This window comes from Scyliorhinus torazame, chromosome 6, assembly GCF_047496885.1.
Source record: "Scyliorhinus torazame isolate Kashiwa2021f chromosome 6, sScyTor2.1, whole genome shotgun sequence".
NCBI classification, from domain to species: Eukaryota; Metazoa; Chordata; class Chondrichthyes; order Carcharhiniformes; family Scyliorhinidae; genus Scyliorhinus; species Scyliorhinus torazame.
The window spans coordinates 176,572,396-176,591,734 of NC_092712.1; the positions used below are offsets into that span (position 1 = coordinate 176,572,396).

Below are 19,339 nucleotides of genomic sequence, written 5' to 3' on the forward strand. Positions count from 1 at the left end.
GAAGAAGAGGTGAGGAAGAAAAGTAAATACCAAAACTAAAATGGTAAGTTTGAGATTTGAGAGAATGGAAGACAAAATAATGGATAAGCAGAATGCAAGTGTGAGATGGGATATGGGCAGTAGATTTTAGAATTAGCTGAGTTCTGCAGAGGGTGAAAAATGGAAAGTCAGACAAAACTGTGTTAGAATGGTCAAGTCTGAAAGTGACAAAGGCATGACTAAAGGCTTCAGCAGCAGGCGGACTGAGTCCGAGGTGGTGACAGGTGATGTTATGATGGCAGGAGAAGGCAGTTTTTGTGAGGGAGAACTTATGTGATCAGAATCACAGCTTGAGCTTAAATAGTACACTATGGTTGTAAACAGTCTATATTTACCAAAGCAAGTGGACACTATATTCAGCTACAAACAAGCCCATATTGTAAAGGGTATAATAAGAGGGTTACTTTGCTTTTCTGTGTGAATAATAATTGTATTCCAAAATTTTACTCTCACCTTCTTGCCACAAATGAATCCAGAATACCCTGGACGGCAGGAGCACACATTTGGAAGAATACACTTGCCTCCATAGAGGCATTTTTGTCGGCATACAGCTTTGGAACATAACATAAATCACATATTGATATAGCACAAAACATGTAAACAATAACATTTTCATACAAAGTGATGATGCTTTGCTATTAAATCACCAATTAATCCCCTTCTCCCAAAGGTACTGATTTACACTGGACAATTATGATTGGAGTTTCTGAGGGAGGGGTGGGTGAAATTCCTTCTATTTAAAAGTTTAACAAAAAGTAAATCTACTGGATTCTCCAGTCCCCAGCTGCGTGATTCTCGGCAGTGCACCATTCGCTGACAGTGGGATTCTCTATTCCTGCTGCAGTCAGTTGGATTTCCCATTGAAGACACATCACACTGCCGGGAAACCCGGGGCAGAGGTGCGCTGCCGGAGGGAACGCAGAATCCCAATGGCTGGAGAATTCCAACCTTTGTGTTATACTGATGCAAATTATTTTGCTAAAACTACTGAGAGGAACGTTTTTGCCGCCTATTTCAATCAGACTCAGTTAGGCCACTTCTTTTTGCTCCAATTCACTGACAGCTAAACTCATCCCACCTACATTATCACTGACAATTTCCAGTGTATCTTTAATTGATACAATACAACAATTGAATATTGTAGAAACCCTAGACAAATGGTGTATAGGGTCATTTCCTCAATGATCTGGCATTTTGAGTGATTTAAGAAAATTGTGATGAAACATTGGGCGAAGTTCATAAAAATTCTATCTCCATATATATATATTGGTTTTTAAGACAATTTTTCTAATGTTGAAAATTGTGGAAATATTTTTGATGTGTCAGTGTAAATGCTTCAGGATTGTGGCTGGGCAAATTATCAGACAGTTTCATGGTCTAGAGATAAACCTGACTCACATGGTTTCATTTCACTTGATTTAGTGGGTGGATTGCGAGGGCAAAAAACCCAATCTGGAATGAGCAGCTGGTCTAGAAATTGGCTGCTTAAAGATGCAGTACACCTTCAATGAACAAAGAGGGAGCAACAGGGTCATGGGGCTTCACTCATATGTTTTCCTACTGTAGAGACAATGCCATGTAATCTCAGCTTTTGAACAGATTCTATGACTTTGCTAGTAGAAGTTAAAAAAAAAACTGGAGCTCTCTGTTCCTCTCGGATAAGCACCATTGTCATGGAGAGTTAGGATGAGCTGGCATAACTACATTTGTTTGTCACTAAATTTCTAGCACCATCTGATGTATTTGGCGAATGTTTGGACTTGCAATCACTCCCAGAATTCAAAAAATAAAATGGTACAAGCAACCATCTTGAAAATGGCTTACGTATTTGACAGTACAATCCTTCCCATCCAGGCAGGCAATGGCAAGTACTGGGACCTATGCATTCTCCGCCATTCTTGCACTTCTGTAGACAGACAGCTAAATTGGCATAATGTGAGAAGATGTTCATTACTGTATGCTTCAATTTATTTGAATTTTAATAGATTTAAAAAGCATAGACATACAACGTTTGACGGATACTGCGCTTGTAGCTCAAAATAACTTTATGAAAACAGCTTTGTGAGATGGAGGCCTTGATATGGCCTTTATCTATTAATAACATTGGCATGAATGCACATTAGGAACTGAATTAAAATTCTGACTTACGTATGTTACATCTTTTCCCCCTCCATCCTGATATGCAAGAGCAGACATTAGGACCCACACATTTTCCTCCATTCATGCACATTGGCTCACAGACACCTTTAAAAGAAAAAACGTCAGATACTTATAGTTCATTCGCCAGTTGAAATAATGGGCAGGATTTTTGGCCGGCGACAGAGAGCTGAATAAAGATATTGGGGGCTTTAGAGCCTTCTGGAAAAAGAAAAAATGTTAAAGGTAAAGGCATGTTTGAATTTTTTCAACATTCACAATTTTGTTTCTGTTACTGCACCTAATGGTGCATAAGGCTGACTTTCCTCTGTTCTCAGAGCAAGGTTTTCCTGGAACAGGTCACTAGCCTTTCGCCAGAGGGGCGCCACTCCACATCAAGCATGGCAGACCAGGAGTCACTCCCACTCTTGCCACTTAACATTGGCACGTTGGGAGATTTGGCAGATTGATACTCAACTTGTTGGCTACATTATGAACACAGCTTTCTTGGTCATCAAGTCCTGGGGTGGGATTTGATCCTCGAACATTTGGCTCAGGGGCAGGGATGCTACCACTGTGCCACAAACCTACTTAATGCTCACAATAAAATAGATGAATTAACAGCACAAATATCAATGAATTGTTTTGATCTAATAGACATTATGGAATCGTGGGGCCAGATTTTCAAATAGTCAAACAGGACTGGAAGCGTCCAGGCAGAAAAATTGCCATGGGAGAGCAATGTGCCAATTTGCTGACCTCTTCTTGCTAGATTGGAGGTGTTTTGACTACCCAAGCTACATTATAAGACTATTACATTAACACTGGGCATGAAGTACTGGTGTTGCATCTGAATAGGAGCCCAATGAGGCCGGTAGATGCCGGGAAAAGCCGCCTGCCAGCTTCCTGACAGCCAGTATGTCTCACGAGGTCTACCCATGTCTCCCGAGGGGTTGAAATCAGGATCTGGCCATAATGGGCATTTAAGATAATTTTTTGGATCAGTATCACAAGGAACTAACTAGGAGTAAAACACCATGGGAAGTTTGCAACAACTGTAACTAAGAAGAGAAATTAAAGATAGTGGGAGTGATCTCACGGAAAAGCTTCAAAATGTCATTTGTAGCAGGTTTTACTGGGAGTTTCACCAGGGCTCTGTCGGCAAGTTCCCCACCGCCATTTAGTTTGATGAGTTTCATGCCGGACAAGCCAACACTTGAAATTATTTTCATTACTGGAGAGCTGAACTTGCTGGTCAGACCGGTTCCTCATAGATCAGGCCACCATTTTGAAAGGGTGCCTGATCTCTAAGTGATTTTGTGGATCCCCTACACTCCCCACCCATGGGCAATGTCATCTCGCACACACATGGGAATTGTCCACACCCCCTCAAGTGATGGCAACCCGCTGTGGGTTCGGTGAGAGCACCCCTATTCAGGCCTTCCCGTACCACTTTCAGGTCCTCCCCCTTCCAGGATCCCCCATTCTTCACCCCCCAACCTTCTGGAGACCCCTATATTCCCGTTCTGCATCCCCAACCCTTAATACCCCCTACACCCTTCTTTCATGCACATGGCTCCCCTCATGCCCTGATCCTTGGCAGTGCCACTCTGGCACCTGGGCACTGCCACCATGGCAGTGCTCCCGCCAACTTTACAGTGCCACTGGGAACATTGGCAGTGCCAAGGTGCCAACCTGGCAGTGCCAAGGTACCCACGTTCAAGGGGGAGGGCCAGGGGGCCACCCTGCCATGTCTCTGACCACCGAGGAGCCTCTGATGGCCTGGCAGACCCCCCGGGGTGCCGTTCCGCCTGGTCCATATTTGTGTAGACCAATACTGAATGGCGCACGGCTGGGGACTCCCCGAGGAGGCCAGTAGATGCCGGGAGCCCTATAGATCCCAGATCAGCATGCATAAGCAGTTTTAATCCTACCTAGGTGTGCAAGGCTTGGTCTCGCCCATTGTGCGCAGGATCCTGATTGTGACACCTTGTGAGACCTGGGTAGTTCTTTTGAGATGTACTGGCTGCCAGGAAGCCAGCTGGCAGCCTTACCCGGCATCTACCAGCCGCATTGTGCTCCCATTCATGTGCAATGCCCATAGATCGTGCCCAGTGTTAACTTATAATGTTGTCAAAATAGTTAAAATCTGAGGATTGGGAAAATGTGAAAAATCAGCAAAGGGTAGTGAAGGAATTGATAAAGAAAATAAGGATACAAGAGCAAACTAGTTAGAAACATAAAAACAGTTTGTAAAAGCTTCTGTAAATATGTAAAAAGGAAGAGATTAGTGAAAAAGGAAGAGAGTAGTGAGAGTAAACTTGGGTCCCTTAAAGGCAGAGACAAGAAGAATTAAAATGGGCATGATATGAAAGGCAGATACTTTGGGTGAATTCTAACCAAAAAAGGTTTACTTAAGTGGGAGGGTGGGAATTAAATATTAGAATCCGCACCCAAGTTCCCCTTCCAATCACTCACTTCCAGCTTTATTTGAGGCAGATAGGTAAGTGGACAACCAACCAGCCCTAAGTAATAATAATCTTTATTGTCACAAGTAGGCTTACATTAACACTGCAATGAAGTTACTGTGAAAATCCCCTAGTCATCACACTCCTGCGCCTGTTCGGCTACACAGGGAGAATTCAGAATGTCCAATTCACCTAACAACATGTCTTTCAGGACTTGTGGGAGGAAACCGGAGCACCCGGAAGAAACCCACGCAGATACGGGGAGAACGTGCAGACTCCGCACAGACAGTGACCCAGTCCAAAGATGTGCGGGTTAGGTGGATTGGCCACGCTAAATTGTCCATAGTGTCCAAAATTGCCCTAAGTGTTGGGTGGGGTTACTGCGTTATGGGGATAGGGTGGGGTGCTCTTTCTAAGAGCCGGTGCAGACTCGATGGGCCGAATGGCCTCCTTATGCACTGTAAATTCTATGATTCTATGAAACCCGGAATCGTACCTGGGACACTGGTGCTATTAAGCAACATTGCTAACCACTGGGTTGGCATTTTAAATATGATAATGAGACTACCAGTCTCATTGTTATTCAACTTTAACTCTGGTTATCTAATAGGTGATTACCTTTATCCCCACCTGCTGGATTCACATTGTGCTTATCTGTGCTTATCTTAGCAACCCAATGATTGACAAGCATCCCAACCCCAAGGGCTCTGATCCTCCAGCTTTCAAAGACTCTGATTACCTTCATGCTTCTAATTCCACTGCACGGAAGCCCTGATCATTCCCCCAGGCTTCTGACTCCCCCTATCCCATCCTCACCTATTCCAATAGGCCAGGCATCTAGAAATCCAGGCCATTGTCTTTGTTTTCATGGTAGAATACAGAAAGAATATTCAAGAGGTAGTGGGGAACTAAGGGTGCAACAAGAATGAGGAACGTATGGGCATTAGTGAAAAAAGGTTCACCAAACAAAAGAGACTAATGCTGGCAAATCTCCTGTGCCTGATGGCCTACCCCGTTCTATTTAAATGATGTACGTACAGAAATAGTACATGCATTAGGTTTGATCATCCAAAATTCCCTCAAAATAAGGAAGAAAAGAAGAGGCATATGATACATGCTGGAATAATAACAGCAATAGAATTCAGAAGAGTATACATAGATACATAGAAGATAGGAGCAGGAGGAGGCCTTTTATCCCTTCGAGCCTGCTCCGCCATTCATCACGATCATGGCTGATCATCCAACTCAATAGCCTAATCCTGCTTTCTCCCCATAGCCTTTGATCCCATTCTCCCCAAGTGCTATATCCAGCCACCTCTTGAATATATTCAAAATGCAGGAGAGAGGCTAAGGCTGAAATAAGGAAGGCTAATAGGAAGCATGAGGAAAGGATGGCAAATTGCTCTAAAACAAATAGCAGAATGTTCTTTGATGTGTTGGGTACTCTGGATCTGTGGAGACTGCATTTACCTTAGCAGTAACATAGACAGGCTACCAACACTTGTAATAGTACAACTCTATTTTATTTAACTAAGAGCTGTTAAACATACTTGCACTGTGAGTCGACACTATGTTAGATTGACTGAAGATCTGTGCCTAACCTGACCAGCTTATACTGCTAGCACATGGTGGATAGTTGTGCTACTGACTGCGGGCTCTGTCTGTCTCAGAGGCTGCATCCTGAATGAGCGGGAAAACTAGTGCCCTCTGTCTTTATAGTGACCGTGCCCTAACTGGTGATTGGCTGCTGTGTTGTGTGTGTTGATTGGTCTTGCAGTGTGTCAGTCAGTGTGTGTCTCTGCACCATCATATACTGATGTGTATATTATGACATCCCCCCTTTTCTAAAAAAAATGTGTTCGTGGCAATAAATAATGTAGTATGCGAATGTTCCTAACTATGTGTGGCACATGCGAGCATATTTACAGGACTCTGTACAGAAACTCCAAGATATTTACATTGGAAGGTGTCTGGTGCAGATGGACAGTATGTAACACAAAATATAACTAGAACAACAGTATGTACAAACCAGTGAGTTAATCAAAGAGGGTAACGAAACATTCAGTTCATGAGTTCAGAATCCATGAATTCAGGCAGTTCATAAATCCAGTCTCTGAGGTGGGCGACAAATTCTGGTTGACCGCCTCAAAGGTGGGTCAGGGGCCACCTGTTCTGGAATGGGTGGGATTGTGTCAGACTCAGAGGGTGGCAGAGCGAAAGGGAGATCTGCAAAGTCCATGACGGGTTTGTCGTGATGGCGGGGCAGGACATGATGATCTGGTGGCGAGCGAGGAAGGAGTCGTCGTGCCCGCCTATTTCGGCGAAGAAGAGAGCCGTCTTGTAGACGAACCAAAAATGACCTGGGGGCTACTTGTTTGTGCACCACAGCGGGGTCGGACCAACCACCATCGGGAAGTTGGATACGGACCTTGTCATCAGGAGCCAGAGCAGGGAGATCTGTGGCGCGGGCGTCGTACGCCAATTTGTGTTGGGCCCAAGACAACTGCATTGAACGAAGGACCGGAAGGTTGTCCAAGTCCAGGACACGGATGGCCGGCACCGTCGTCCGCAGCATGCGATTCATCAACAATTGAGCCGGTGACAGGCCGGTGAACAATCGAGCTGATCTGTAAGCAAGTCGGGCGAGGTAAAAATTGGATCCTGCATCGGCCGTCTTGCACAGGAGTCGTTCGACAATGTGCACTCCCTTTTCAGCTTTGCCATTGGATTGGGGGTAATGGGGACTGGACGTGACATGTGTGATCTTGTATTGTTTGGCAAAATTGGACCACTCCCGACTGGCAAAACACAGGTCATTGTCAGACATGACCGTGAGTGGGATGCCATGGCGAGCGAAGGTTTCCTTGCACGCACGGATGACCGCAGTTGAGGTGAGGTCGTGTAACCTAACTACCTCCGGGTAGTTTGAGATATAGTCCACTTTGAGGACGTAGTCCCGGCCAAGTGCATGGAACAGGTTGATGCCCACTTTGGTCCAGGGGCACGTGACCAACTCATGGGGTTGCAAGGTCTCCCTTGGCTGTGCAGGCTGGAAACGCTGGCATGTTGGGCAGTTAAGAACGGCGTTGGCAATGTCTTCGTTGATTCCAGGCCAGTACACTGCCTCACGGGCCCTACAACGGCATTTCTCCACTCCCAGGTGGCCCTCATGGAGCTGCTCAAGGACGAGGGTCCTCAAGCTGTGCGGAATGACGATCCTGTCCAGCTTTAGTAGAATTCCATCTACGACCGCCAGGTCATCTTTAATGTTATAGAATTGAGGGCATTAGCCCTTGAGCCACCCGTCTGTCAGGTGGCGCATGACACGTTGGAGCAGGGGATCGTTGGCCGTCTCACGATGAATCTGGATGAGTCGTTCGTCCGTGGCGGGCAGATTGGATGCGGCGAATGCCACATGAGCATCAATTTGGCACACGAAGCCCGCTGGGTCGCAGGGTGTGGTGACAGATCGGGAGAGTACATCGGCGACGATGAGCTCCTTACCCGGGGTGTAGACGAGTTCGAAGTCGTACCGTCTGAGTTTAAGGAGAATGTGCTGCAGGCGCGGCATCATGTCGTTAAGGCCTTTTTGAATGATATTGACCAGTGGCCTGTGGTCTGTCTCGACTGTGAACTTTGGGAGTCCATAGACGTAGTCATGGAATTTGACGACTCCGGTAAGAAGGCCCAGGCACTCTTTTTCAATTTGCGCACAGCGCTGTTCGGTGGGCGTCATTGCACGTGACGCGTATGCGACAGGAGCCCATGAGGCGTCGTCGTCACGTTGAAGGAGCACAGCTCCAATGCCAGACTGACTGGCATCCGTGGAGATCTTTGTTTCTTTGGCCGGATCGAAAAATGCCTACACCAGGGCCTTGGTCAGCTTCGCCCTGAGTAGCCGCCATTCCTGTTCGTGGGCAGGGAGCCATTGGAACTCGGTCATCTTCTTAACCAGTTTCCTGAGAGCCGTGGTGTGGAAGGCGAAGATAGGGATGAATTTCCCCAGGAAATTGACCACGCCCAGGAAGCAGATGAGTGCCTTCTTGTCCTCCGGTGTCTTCATGGCCTTAATGGCAGGTACCTTGTCAGCATCCGACTGGACGCCAAACTGTGAAATGTGGTGTCCGAGGAATTTAAGTTCTGTTTAACCAAAGGAGCATTTGGCCCTGTTGAGGCGGAGGCCACGCTCATGGATTCGTATGAAGACGCGTTGGAGGCGATCAATGTGCTCCTGCGGGGTGGTAGACCAGATGATGATGTCGTCCACATATACGCGAACCCCTTCAATACTTTCCATCAACTGTTCCATTGTTCATTGGAACACTTCCGATGCAGAGATGATGTCAAACGGCATCCGGTTGTAGCAATACCGGCCAAATGGGGTGTTAAAGGTGCAGAGCTTCCGACTGGTTGCGTCGAGTTGGATCTGCCAGAACCCCTTGGATGCGTCCAGCTTGGTGAAAAATTTGGCGCGAGCCATCTCGCAGGTGAGTTCTTTGCGCTTTGGAATGGGATATTGTTTTCTCATAATATTGCGGTTGAGGTCCTTAGGATCAATACATATGCGTAATTCGCCGGATGGTTTTTTTCACGCACACCATAGAGCTGACCCAGTCAGTCGGTTCTGTAACTTTCGAAATTACGCCCTGGTCCTGGAGGTCCTGCAGCTGCTGCTTGAGGTGGTCCTTGAGGGTGCTGGTACCCTGCGATGTGCGTGCACCACAGGCGTGGCATTTGGTTTTAACAAGATTTTATAGGTGTATGGGAATGTGCCCATGCCCTCGAATACACCATGGTATCGGGTGATGATGGCGTTCAGCTGTGTCCGAAAGTCAGCGTCCTGTGATGCGGAAGCATCAGCGGGTGACAGGGAGTGAACCCTTTGGACAAGGTTTAGAAGTTTGCACGCCTGAGCACCAAGCAGGGAGGCTTTAGTGGATCCCACTATTTCGAATGGCAGGTTGGGCTTTAATGACCGGTGCGACACTTCAAGCTGGTAAAAGCCACTGGCAGCAATGGCATTACCATTATAGTCCAGAAGCTGGCATGCGGATGGCAGGATGGTAGGCTTAACATGGAGGCTTTTGAGGTCAGACCGCGCAATGAGGTTGGCTGAAGTGCCGGTGTCCAGGCGGAATCGGATGCGGGATCGGTTGACCGTGAGGGTGGCACACCACTCGTCATCCGGATCAATGCTGAATATTGGGAGAGACTTGGCTTTTGTCTTCTGGAGCATCTTGTGTTTGGTGCTGATGCCCACCCGAAATGGTGCTTTAGGGTCCTCGGTGTCAAGGTCCGGAATCAAGTCGGAGTCGGTGACCGGTGACTGGATGGTTCGGACATCCCTGCGTGGCTGGTCGGAGCGACGAGAGGTAGTAGGTTGAGCAGGCCTGCATAGGCTGCATAGTGGCCAAGCTTGCCACATTGGAGACAGCGTCGGGATTTTGCAGGACATTGCCGCTTTAAGTGGGCGGAGCCACAGGTGGCACACGTCGTGACGTCAGAACGTTCGGTACGCCACCGCGCATGCGCGGTGCGGTCGTACGTAGTGCGCGCCTGCGCAGTGCGGTCTTCGGCCTTGCTGTCCCCTCGGTCAGTGCGCGCATGCGCGGGAGCCCGCGAAATGGCCGCCCTCATCCAGGCTTAGGCCCTGGAGTTGTTTAATGGCTTGCACCCGCTCTGCCTCGTGGGGACCCTGCCGCGCCGTTTCAACCGCTTGAATGTGCGAGTATAGGTTAGTGGCGTGTTCATGCAGAACGCAGGTCTCGATGGCTATCGCAAGGGTGAGCTGTTTAACCTTGAGGAGCTGCTGGCGTAGGGGGTCCGATTGCACACCAAAAACTATCTGGTCACGGATCATTGAGTCGGAGGTGGAGCCGTAATTGCAGGACTGTGCGAGGATGCGAGGAAAGAGCGAAAAGGTTCATCCTTACCCTGCAGACGCTGTTGAAAGACATAGCGCTCAAAACTTTCATTCACGTCGATGTCACAGTGACTGACGAATTTGAGCAGGACTGTCTTGAACTTGGACTTGTCTTCACCTTCGGAGAAAGTGAGAGAGTTGAAGATATGGTTGGCGTGGTCCCCGGCCGTGGAAAGGAAGAGAGCAATCTTCCTGGCGTCTGAAGTAGCTTTCAGATCTGTAGCTTCGAGGTATAGCTGGAATCGTTGTTTAAAGATTTTCCAGTTCGCACCGAGGTTGCCGGTGATGCGGAGCGGCGGGGGAGGGCGGACGCTGTCCATACTACCGGATGGCTGATTGCTGGTCGATGGCAGATCAGTTGAAGGTAGGTCTATTAAACTCTAACATTACATACTGGTACCATGATGTGTTGGGTACTCTGGATCTGTGGAGACTGCATTTACCTTAACAGTTACATGGACAGGCTACCAACACTTGTAATAGTACAACTCTATTTTACTTAACTAAGAGCTGTTAAACATACTTGCACTGTGGGTCGACACTATGTTAGATTGACTGAAGACCTATGCCTAACCTGACCAGCCTATACTGCTAGCACATGGTGGATGTTTGTGCTATTGACTGCAGGCTCTGTCTGTCTCAGAGACTGCATCCCGAATGAGCGGGAAAACTAGTACCCTCTGTCTTTATAGTGACCTTGCCCTAACTGGTGATTGGCTGCTGTGTTGTGTGTGTTGATTGGACTTGCAGTGTGTCAGTCAGTGTGTGTCTCTGCACCATCATATACTGATGTGTATATTATGACATTCTTCAAACATATTAATGGGAAAAGGTTAGTGAAGGATAGAGTGGGGCCCATAAGGGACAAGCAGGTTAAGCTGCTCACTGAATCTGAGGAAATGGGAGAGGTACAAAATTAATACTTTGCTTCTGTCTTCACCAAAATAGAAGATGGTGACAGTGGCCCAGTTGAAAATGTGGGTGTTGAGCAACTGAGTAGTATAGTGATAGATAATGAAAGTGTGCTAAAAGGGCTGGCAGCACTTTTTAGAACACTTTCATCGTCTATCACTGTACTGCTCAGTCACCAGATCTGGATGAGATGCATCCGAGATTGCTAAGAGTGGTATGGGAGCATATTGCAGAGCCATTGACAGAAATTTCCCAAGCCTCTCTGAACACAGGATTTGTCCTGGAGGATTGCAAACGCTGTTGTTTAAGAAAGGAGCTAAGGATAACATAGGAAACTACAGACCTGTCAGCTTGACATCAATAGTGGGAAAACTGATGGAGGCCATAAAACGAGATAAGATAAATATACACTTCGAGAAAAATATGTTAATACCAGGCAATCAACATACCATTGTCAAGAGCAGGACAAGTCTGACAAATTTAATTGAGTTCTTTGACAAACTGGCACAGGCAGTAGATGAGGACAGTGCTGCGGATGTTGTATATTTGGACTTTCAGAAAACAGTTGATACGGTGCCACATGGCTGGTTTGTTAGCAAATTAGAAATGTTTGTGGTTGATGAGTCCTTGGCATCATGGATTAGAAGTTGACCAAGAGATAGGATACAAGGAGGGGTAGGTATAGGTGAGCATTTCTCAGACCAGAGACGAGTTGAAAGTGGTGTTCTCCAGGGCTCTGTGTTGGGACCCTTGCTTTTTCTGATCTATATAAATGATTTAGAGATGGGTGTTGAGGGCAAAATCTCTAAATTTGAAGATGATACTAAGCTCGGGATAATAGTGAATTGTGAGGATGATGCTGAACGACTTCAGAGGACATTGACAAGTTGGCCCAATGGGCAGACACCTGGCAGATGAATTTCAATACAGAGAAATATGAGCACAGTAAGAAGTCTTACAACAACATTTCCACATCATGAGAAATATGAGGTAATGCATTTTGGGAGAAGAAACATGGGAGACAATACAGGTTCAATGTTACAACTTTTGAGAGGGGTGCAGGAGCAGCGGAATCTTGGGATACAAGTGCACAATTCTCTGAATTGCCAGGTGAGTTGAAACAGTTGATAAGATGGCTTATAGGATCCTTGATTTTATAAACAGAGGCATAGAGTATAAAAGCAAGGAAGTGATGCTGCACCTCCACAAATCATTGGTCAGACCATATTTTGAATATTGTGTTCAGTTCTGGGCACCTTATTTAAGGAAGGATGTTAAAGTCCTAGAGGGAGTGCAGAGCAGATTTACTAGAATGATACAAGGAATAAGGAATTTTAGATACAAAGAAAGATTAGAGAAATTGGGCTTGTTCTCCCTAGAGCAGAGAAGATTAAGAGGTGACCTTATTGAGGTGTTCAAAATTATGTACAATTTTGACAGGGTAAAGAGCATATTATGTTCCCACTAGTTAGCAAGTCAGTGACTTGGGATCACAATTTCAAGATGGTCAGCAAGAGGGCGTGGAGTGAGATGAGGAGAAACTTCTTTACTCAGAGTTTTCGGGATTTTGAATACGCTGCTTGGGAGAGTGGTGGAAGTGGATTCCGTGGATTCCATAGGAGATTTCAAAAAAGACAGCTGGATATATATACTTGAAAGTGGTGCATGTAGAGGGCTACAGAGGGATGGGACAAGCTAGCAAGCTCTTTTGGGAGCCAGTGAAGACACGATGGGCCGAATAGCCTCCTTTTGTGCTGTAAAATTCTATGATTCTAAGAGTTTCCTTCGGATTGGAAGGTAACAATGATCGGAAAGAGAAAACAGTGAACTATAGGCTAGTCAGCCTGATATCAGTTGTAGGGGGATGCTAGAAATGTATTGTTAGGGGTGTGGTAACAAGGCACTTAGAAAAGGAGTTTGACTGGGCAATGTCAACCAGGCTTAACGAACGGAAAATCACGTTTGTTAAATCTTTTTGCTTTTTACTTCAGAAATGAGTAATTTCTGATAAGGGGGGGACCAGCAGATGCATTGAGCTGCTTTTTCAAGAAGCATTTGATAAGGTGTCACACAGGGCTCATGGGATTTGGGGTAATGTATTAGTATAGACTGAGGTTGATGGCACAGTGATTAACATTGCTGCCTCACGACGCCGAGGTTCCAGGTTCGATCCTGGCTCTGGGTCACTGTCGATGTGGTGTTTGCACATTCTCCCCGTGTTTGCGTGGGTTTCGCCCCCACAACTCAAAGAATGGTAGGTGGATTGGCCACACTAAATTGCCCCTTAATTGGAAAAAATTAATTGGGTACTCTAAATTTATTTTTAAAAAGTATAGACTGAGGTTTGGTTAATGGACAGAAACTAAAGAGCAGGAAAAATCGAGCCATTTTCACGTTGGCAGGCTTTACGAGTTGGGTACCACAAGGAAGGGTGCTTTGGGCCTCAGCTATTTACTGTACACATCAATGGCTTGGAATAGAGGAACAAGTGTAATGTATCTAATATTCCTGATGAGATAGTAGAGAATGCAAAGAGGTTGTAAAAGGTTTTAGATAGGTTAAGTGAGTAGAGCAATAGGGCAGAAGGAATTCAATTCTGTGAAGCTATCCATTCTGTGGTGAACAGAATTGTTATGTACTGTGTTGTGGCCGTGGTAAAGATAATAAGAATAATCTTTATTGTCACAAGTAGGCTTACATTAGCACTGCAATGAAGTGACTGTGAAAATGCCCTAGTTGCCACATTCTGGCACCTGTTCGGGTACACAGAGGGAGAATTCAGAATGTCCAATTCACCTAACAGCATGTATTTTGGGACTTGTTGGAGGAAACCAGAGCACCCGGAGGAAAGTCCACGCAGATACAGGGAGAACATGCAGACTCCGCACAGACAGTGACAAAAACCGGAAATCAAACCTGGCACTGTGAAGCAACAGTACTACCCACTGTGCTACCCACAGAATATCTAGTTCTTTGACTGGTAAGATAGTTTATTAACAAAATGAACATGTGGAAAGTTAACTAACGAACTATGATACAAACTGTAACGAATAAGTGAATTCAGTGAATTCTCCTGGAGCTTCTTCGAGTATGACTGTCCTCTAGTACGATTTACTGCCAACTTCTGGATCTCTGTTGTCACATGGTGGATCTCTATCGCCACCTGCTGGTCGGAGGTCGTATCGATAACTATATACATTAATAGATAACTATATATATTACTGTGCCCATCCATGTCAACACAACCCCCTTTCTTTGGAAGAGTTAACATTTACAAATGTAACTGTGCTTTACAAAACATAATATACATAATAATGTTTTTAAGCATGTCCCTTGTACATAGTTTATTACACGTTCAGTCTTTCAGATTAACAACCTCTTCTTGTTGACCTCCTGAACCTTGACCGAATACTGGATTTTGTTTCATCTTTCGAAAGACCGGTTTTCTGGTAGTCTTTGACCACCAACTCTTTCAGCCTTTTGAAGCGATGCTTCCTACTCCGTGTGTGTTCTTGTACATTGGCTTATTGCCGATGCTCGTGTCTTCACTGTTGCAGCTGCTACCCGGTCAACCAACTGTGTACCCGACTCTTCTCTCATCTTTCCTTATCTTTTTTATAATCAGCTCCTTCCTTCTTCTTTTCTTCTTAGCCTTAGTGGCATCATCCGTGAAGTTGGTGCATTTCACACTCACATCTGCATGTGCACCTCCAGCATCATTCTTGCTACTAGTCTTGGCCAAGGGATTAGCTGATTCTGGATCCCTTGCTACAATGGCTGCTTCTGGATCTTTTGCTGTAGTAGCTGCTTTTGGATTGTCTGCTGTACTAGCTGTCTCTGGAGCTTCTACTATGAAAGCTGATTCTGGCTCTTCTGCCACATTAGCTGATTCTGGAACCTTTGCTGGATTGAGGAGTTTTGGTTGATCCATGGTGCTTGCGCTCGAATGCTGTTGCATGCCCATCAACTGGTGAGGCATCCAATGTCAGCATATATTTGGACGCTTTCGCAATTGCAGGCAAGTTTGCGACTTCAGAAGTGGTCTGCAAACCCTCGCATTAGCTGGATCAATGTCCTCAACATGAGGCTGATGCACGATCAATGACCACTAAAGCGAGGTTGTAGTCCAACTGAAGGCTTTAATAAGCTAGATGTTTCCTCCAGCAGCTCAGGTACAGAATGAAGGCTGCTGGGGCAGCACAGGCTCTTATACCCAGCCTTGCAGGGCGGAGCTACCATACAGCTTGACCAATAGGAAACATACAATATCTACCAATGGTGTTACAGCATTACAAGGTACCGTAATACCTCTACACAGACTACCACAGAGGCATTGCTTCTTCGCAGTTCGGCTCCAGACAAGTACGATGAATAATCCTATGCCCACAGAATAATTCCTGCAGTGGATTCCCCACTACTCGAGGCCAGTCCATCAAAAAACTTGCAGAGAGGACAGATGGATACATCTTCATGCAGTTCTCCAACAATTACTTTGCAAAGTAATTTGTTCTGCCACACTTGGAACACACCTTCCCAAAAGCTGGATATTGTAATGGTCCATGTCAATTGTCGCATCATTGGCATAAAATGGGGGACCCGGTCAGCTGCTTAAAGTGACCGCCCGCACCGAGACAACATTTTTTATTTAACTGCGTAACAGTGCTTATGGTGCTGGTGTCTTCTTCCAGATTGGCAGCAAAATGTTTCAAGTTGAGTGTACTAATCTGCTGTGGAGCTAACTCGCTTCCATGACAAATCTTGATAGTGTTTTCTAATTGAAGCTTTTCTTCCCTCAATAGCCTCTCATGTACCTTATCATTTGATATCCTGAACACTATCTGATCACGGATCATCAACGACTTTAATGTACTAAAATTGCATGACTGTGCCTTCAACCACAAGTCGATTGAAAAACTAATGAAAGATTCACCTGGCTTCTGGGTACGCGTACGAAAGATATAACGTTCGATCGTTTCATTTTTCTTCGGGGAGCAATGCCGATCAAAGTACTTTATTACTTCATCGAAGCTCTTGCTTTCTGCTTCACTGTTGAACACAAAGGTATTCTAAATTTCTATTACTTGAAGACCTGCTACCATGAGCAGCAACACAATACACCTCTCATCAGGCTGTGCCTGCAGGCCAAGTGCAGCAGCATAGAGTTGAATTGCTGCTTAAAAACACACCTATTCTCGTCTACATTACCGGTGACTTGAAACTGGTGAGGTGCCTTCAGACTTTCCATCTCTAACTTTACAGTCTTTCCTTGCATTGAGTTCCAGTTTCCCATAGTTTACCAGGTAGGTGGAAGAATTTTTTCTTTTTTTTTTCTTTCTTCGTTCTGTTGCGTCCCGACTTCTCCACAGTTATCTTCATTGTTCTACACACTGGTACCATGTAATATTTTGTGTTGTGGCCATGGTAAGGATGCAGACAGAACATTTAATTCTTTGACTAGTAAGATAGTTTATTGACAAAATGAACATGTGGAAAAATAATTCACAAACTATGATACAAACGGTAACAAATAAGTGAATTCAGTGAATTCTCCTGGAGCTACTTCTAATGCTGATGTGTTGGTTGCTCTGGATCCGTGGAACACATACAGGCCACCAACACTTAAAATAGTACAACACTATTTTATTAAGTTAGAAACTGTTGAACATACTTTCACTGTGGGTTAACACGATGTTAGATTAAACTAAAGATTTTTGCCTGTCCTAACCAATCTATGCACTCAGCACATGGTGAAGATCTGTGTTGTAAGCTGTAAGCTCTGTCCTTCTAAGAGGCTGCATCCCGAATGAGCGGGAACTCTGATGCCCCCTGTCTTTATAGTGAGTGTGCTCTAACTGGTGATTGGCTATGGTGTTGTGTGTGTTGATTGGTCTTGCTGTGTGTCCATCAGTGTGTGTGTGTCTGCACCATGATATACTGGTGTATATTATAACAAGTGCGACTGTCCTTTAGTATGACTTACTACCAACTGCCGGATTTCTGATCTCGGAAGTCACAGGGTGGATCTCTATCGCCACCTGTTGGTCGGAGATCATATCAATAACTATATACATTTACAGATAACTACATACATTACTGTGCACATGCAAAGCACCACAAGGATAATTTCAAAATATTGAGAAACTGGATAAATCCTCCAACCCTCCCCTTATCCACACCCCATACTGACTTTTCACTGGGGAATTCCCCGCTCCCCTGGCTAAAAGAGGATGGTGGCGGAAGAGGGGTAGTCTGCCCAGGAGAAGAATGGCTGCTCTGCAGCCATTTAATGACAGAAAAGTTGCTTATAGACTGGAAGTGAGACTTCTGGGGCTGGGATTCTCCATTGGCTGACGGCAAAATCGGGAAAGGCAATTGGGCAGAGAATAGGTTCCGACGCCAAAATTGAGGCGGGCACCGATTTGATGCCAAATAGCAATTCTCCGTCACCTTGACAGTGGCATCAACATGGTTCGGAACGCAGGTATAGTAAACACCATTTGCATATCATTAGTGGGCCTAACCTGGTATTCTCCGGGACCGCCACCCTTCTCCGCCTCCGATGGGCTGAGTAGCTGACGGCGCAGTTCACTTGCAATTTTAAAAATCGTGAAACCGACGTCATGGCTGATGAGCGAGAGAGAGAAGGTAGGACACAGAGAGGCGTGTCTGTGGGTTACCGTGCCGGACACTTGCCGTGCTGGCTGGTTGGGGGGTGGGGGTGGGGTGACGGGGGAACAAGCTGAGCGGCCAGGGTGACCCCCAACAGGACTGAGGCAGTGTCCAGGCACGGACCGACATTGTGGCAACTTGTAAGGCAGCCATCTTGCTGAGCACCCGACTGATCATCCACCTTGGCCACTCATTCTGCAGAGTGACACCGCCTATTTAGGTGCCCGCACCACCTCCCCACAGCTGACCTTACTCTGGCAGCACGGTAGCATTGACTAGGGCAGCATGGTAGCATTGTGGATAGCACAATTGCTTCACAGCTCCAGGGTCCCAGGTTCGATTCCGGCTTGGGTCACTGTCTGTGCGGAGTCTGCACATCCTCCCAGTGTGTGCGTGGGTTTCCTCCGGGTGCTCCGGTTTCCTCCCACAGTCCAAAGATGTGCAGGTTAGGTGGATTGGACATGATAAATTGCCCTTAGTGTCCCTAATTGCCCTTAGTGTTGGGTGAGGTTACTGGGTTATGGGGATAGGGTGGAAGCGTGGACCTTTGGTAGGGTGCTCTTTCCAAGAGCCGGTGCAGACTCGATAGGCCGAATGGCCTCCTTCTGCACTGTAAATTCTGTAAATCCCTCCCCCTGACCCTGCCGCCACACGCTGGCAGGACATCAGGCGACCCACACAGGGCAATGCCCACTGTAGCCCCTATGAGGGCACCAGCAAGGACCGCGCATCGACTTCTGGCAATGGCAGTGTCAGTCAATGGCACCCCTGCCATCAGGGACAGGCACAAGGTCCAAAGACCCGGATGGTGCTGGGCACCGAGGGGGCAAAGGGTGCAGTGATGGTGGGGAACATGCGGGGGCAGAGCCCGCTCTCACCACCATGTAGCCCGGTGGACCTGATTGGGCACGTGGGTACGCATCATGCGAACATGCCAGCCTCTCACCATTCAACCAGCAATGATGGCCTTCCTGCCAGTCGCTGCAGCCCTGAGGGAAGCCCTACCACTGTACGAGCTGGAGCTGCTTGAGGAGGAGGACCATGCAGCTGTGGAGCGTGCCACAGAGGGACAGGGGGAAGCTGCCCAGGATGGAGAGCCGACCACCCAGCAGGAGGAGGAGAAGGTGCCAAGGAGGCGCTGCATGAGGCCTCGTGTGAGCTAGCAGAGTCTGTCATTCAAGGACCTGCTGAC

The 19,339-nt window shown here is 46.6% G+C and overlaps 1 protein-coding gene across 6 annotated transcripts in view; it reads right to left on the reverse strand.

Moving 5' to 3' along the window:
- Positions 1 to 19,339, reverse strand: part of vwde (von Willebrand factor D and EGF domains) — a 456,813-nt gene that overhangs the window by 9,026 nt on the left and 428,448 nt on the right. For all 6 annotated transcript variants that reach the window (XM_072509130.1, XM_072509129.1, XM_072509127.1 and 3 more), the window contains 3 exons: positions 2,188 to 2,283; positions 1,864 to 1,959; positions 493 to 590 (listed from right to left, as the gene is read on the reverse strand). In XM_072509130.1, the coding sequence (XP_072365231.1) occupies positions 493 to 590; positions 1,864 to 1,959; positions 2,188 to 2,283 (290 nt within the window). The remainder of the gene's footprint in view (positions 1 to 492; positions 591 to 1,863; positions 1,960 to 2,187; positions 2,284 to 19,339) is intronic.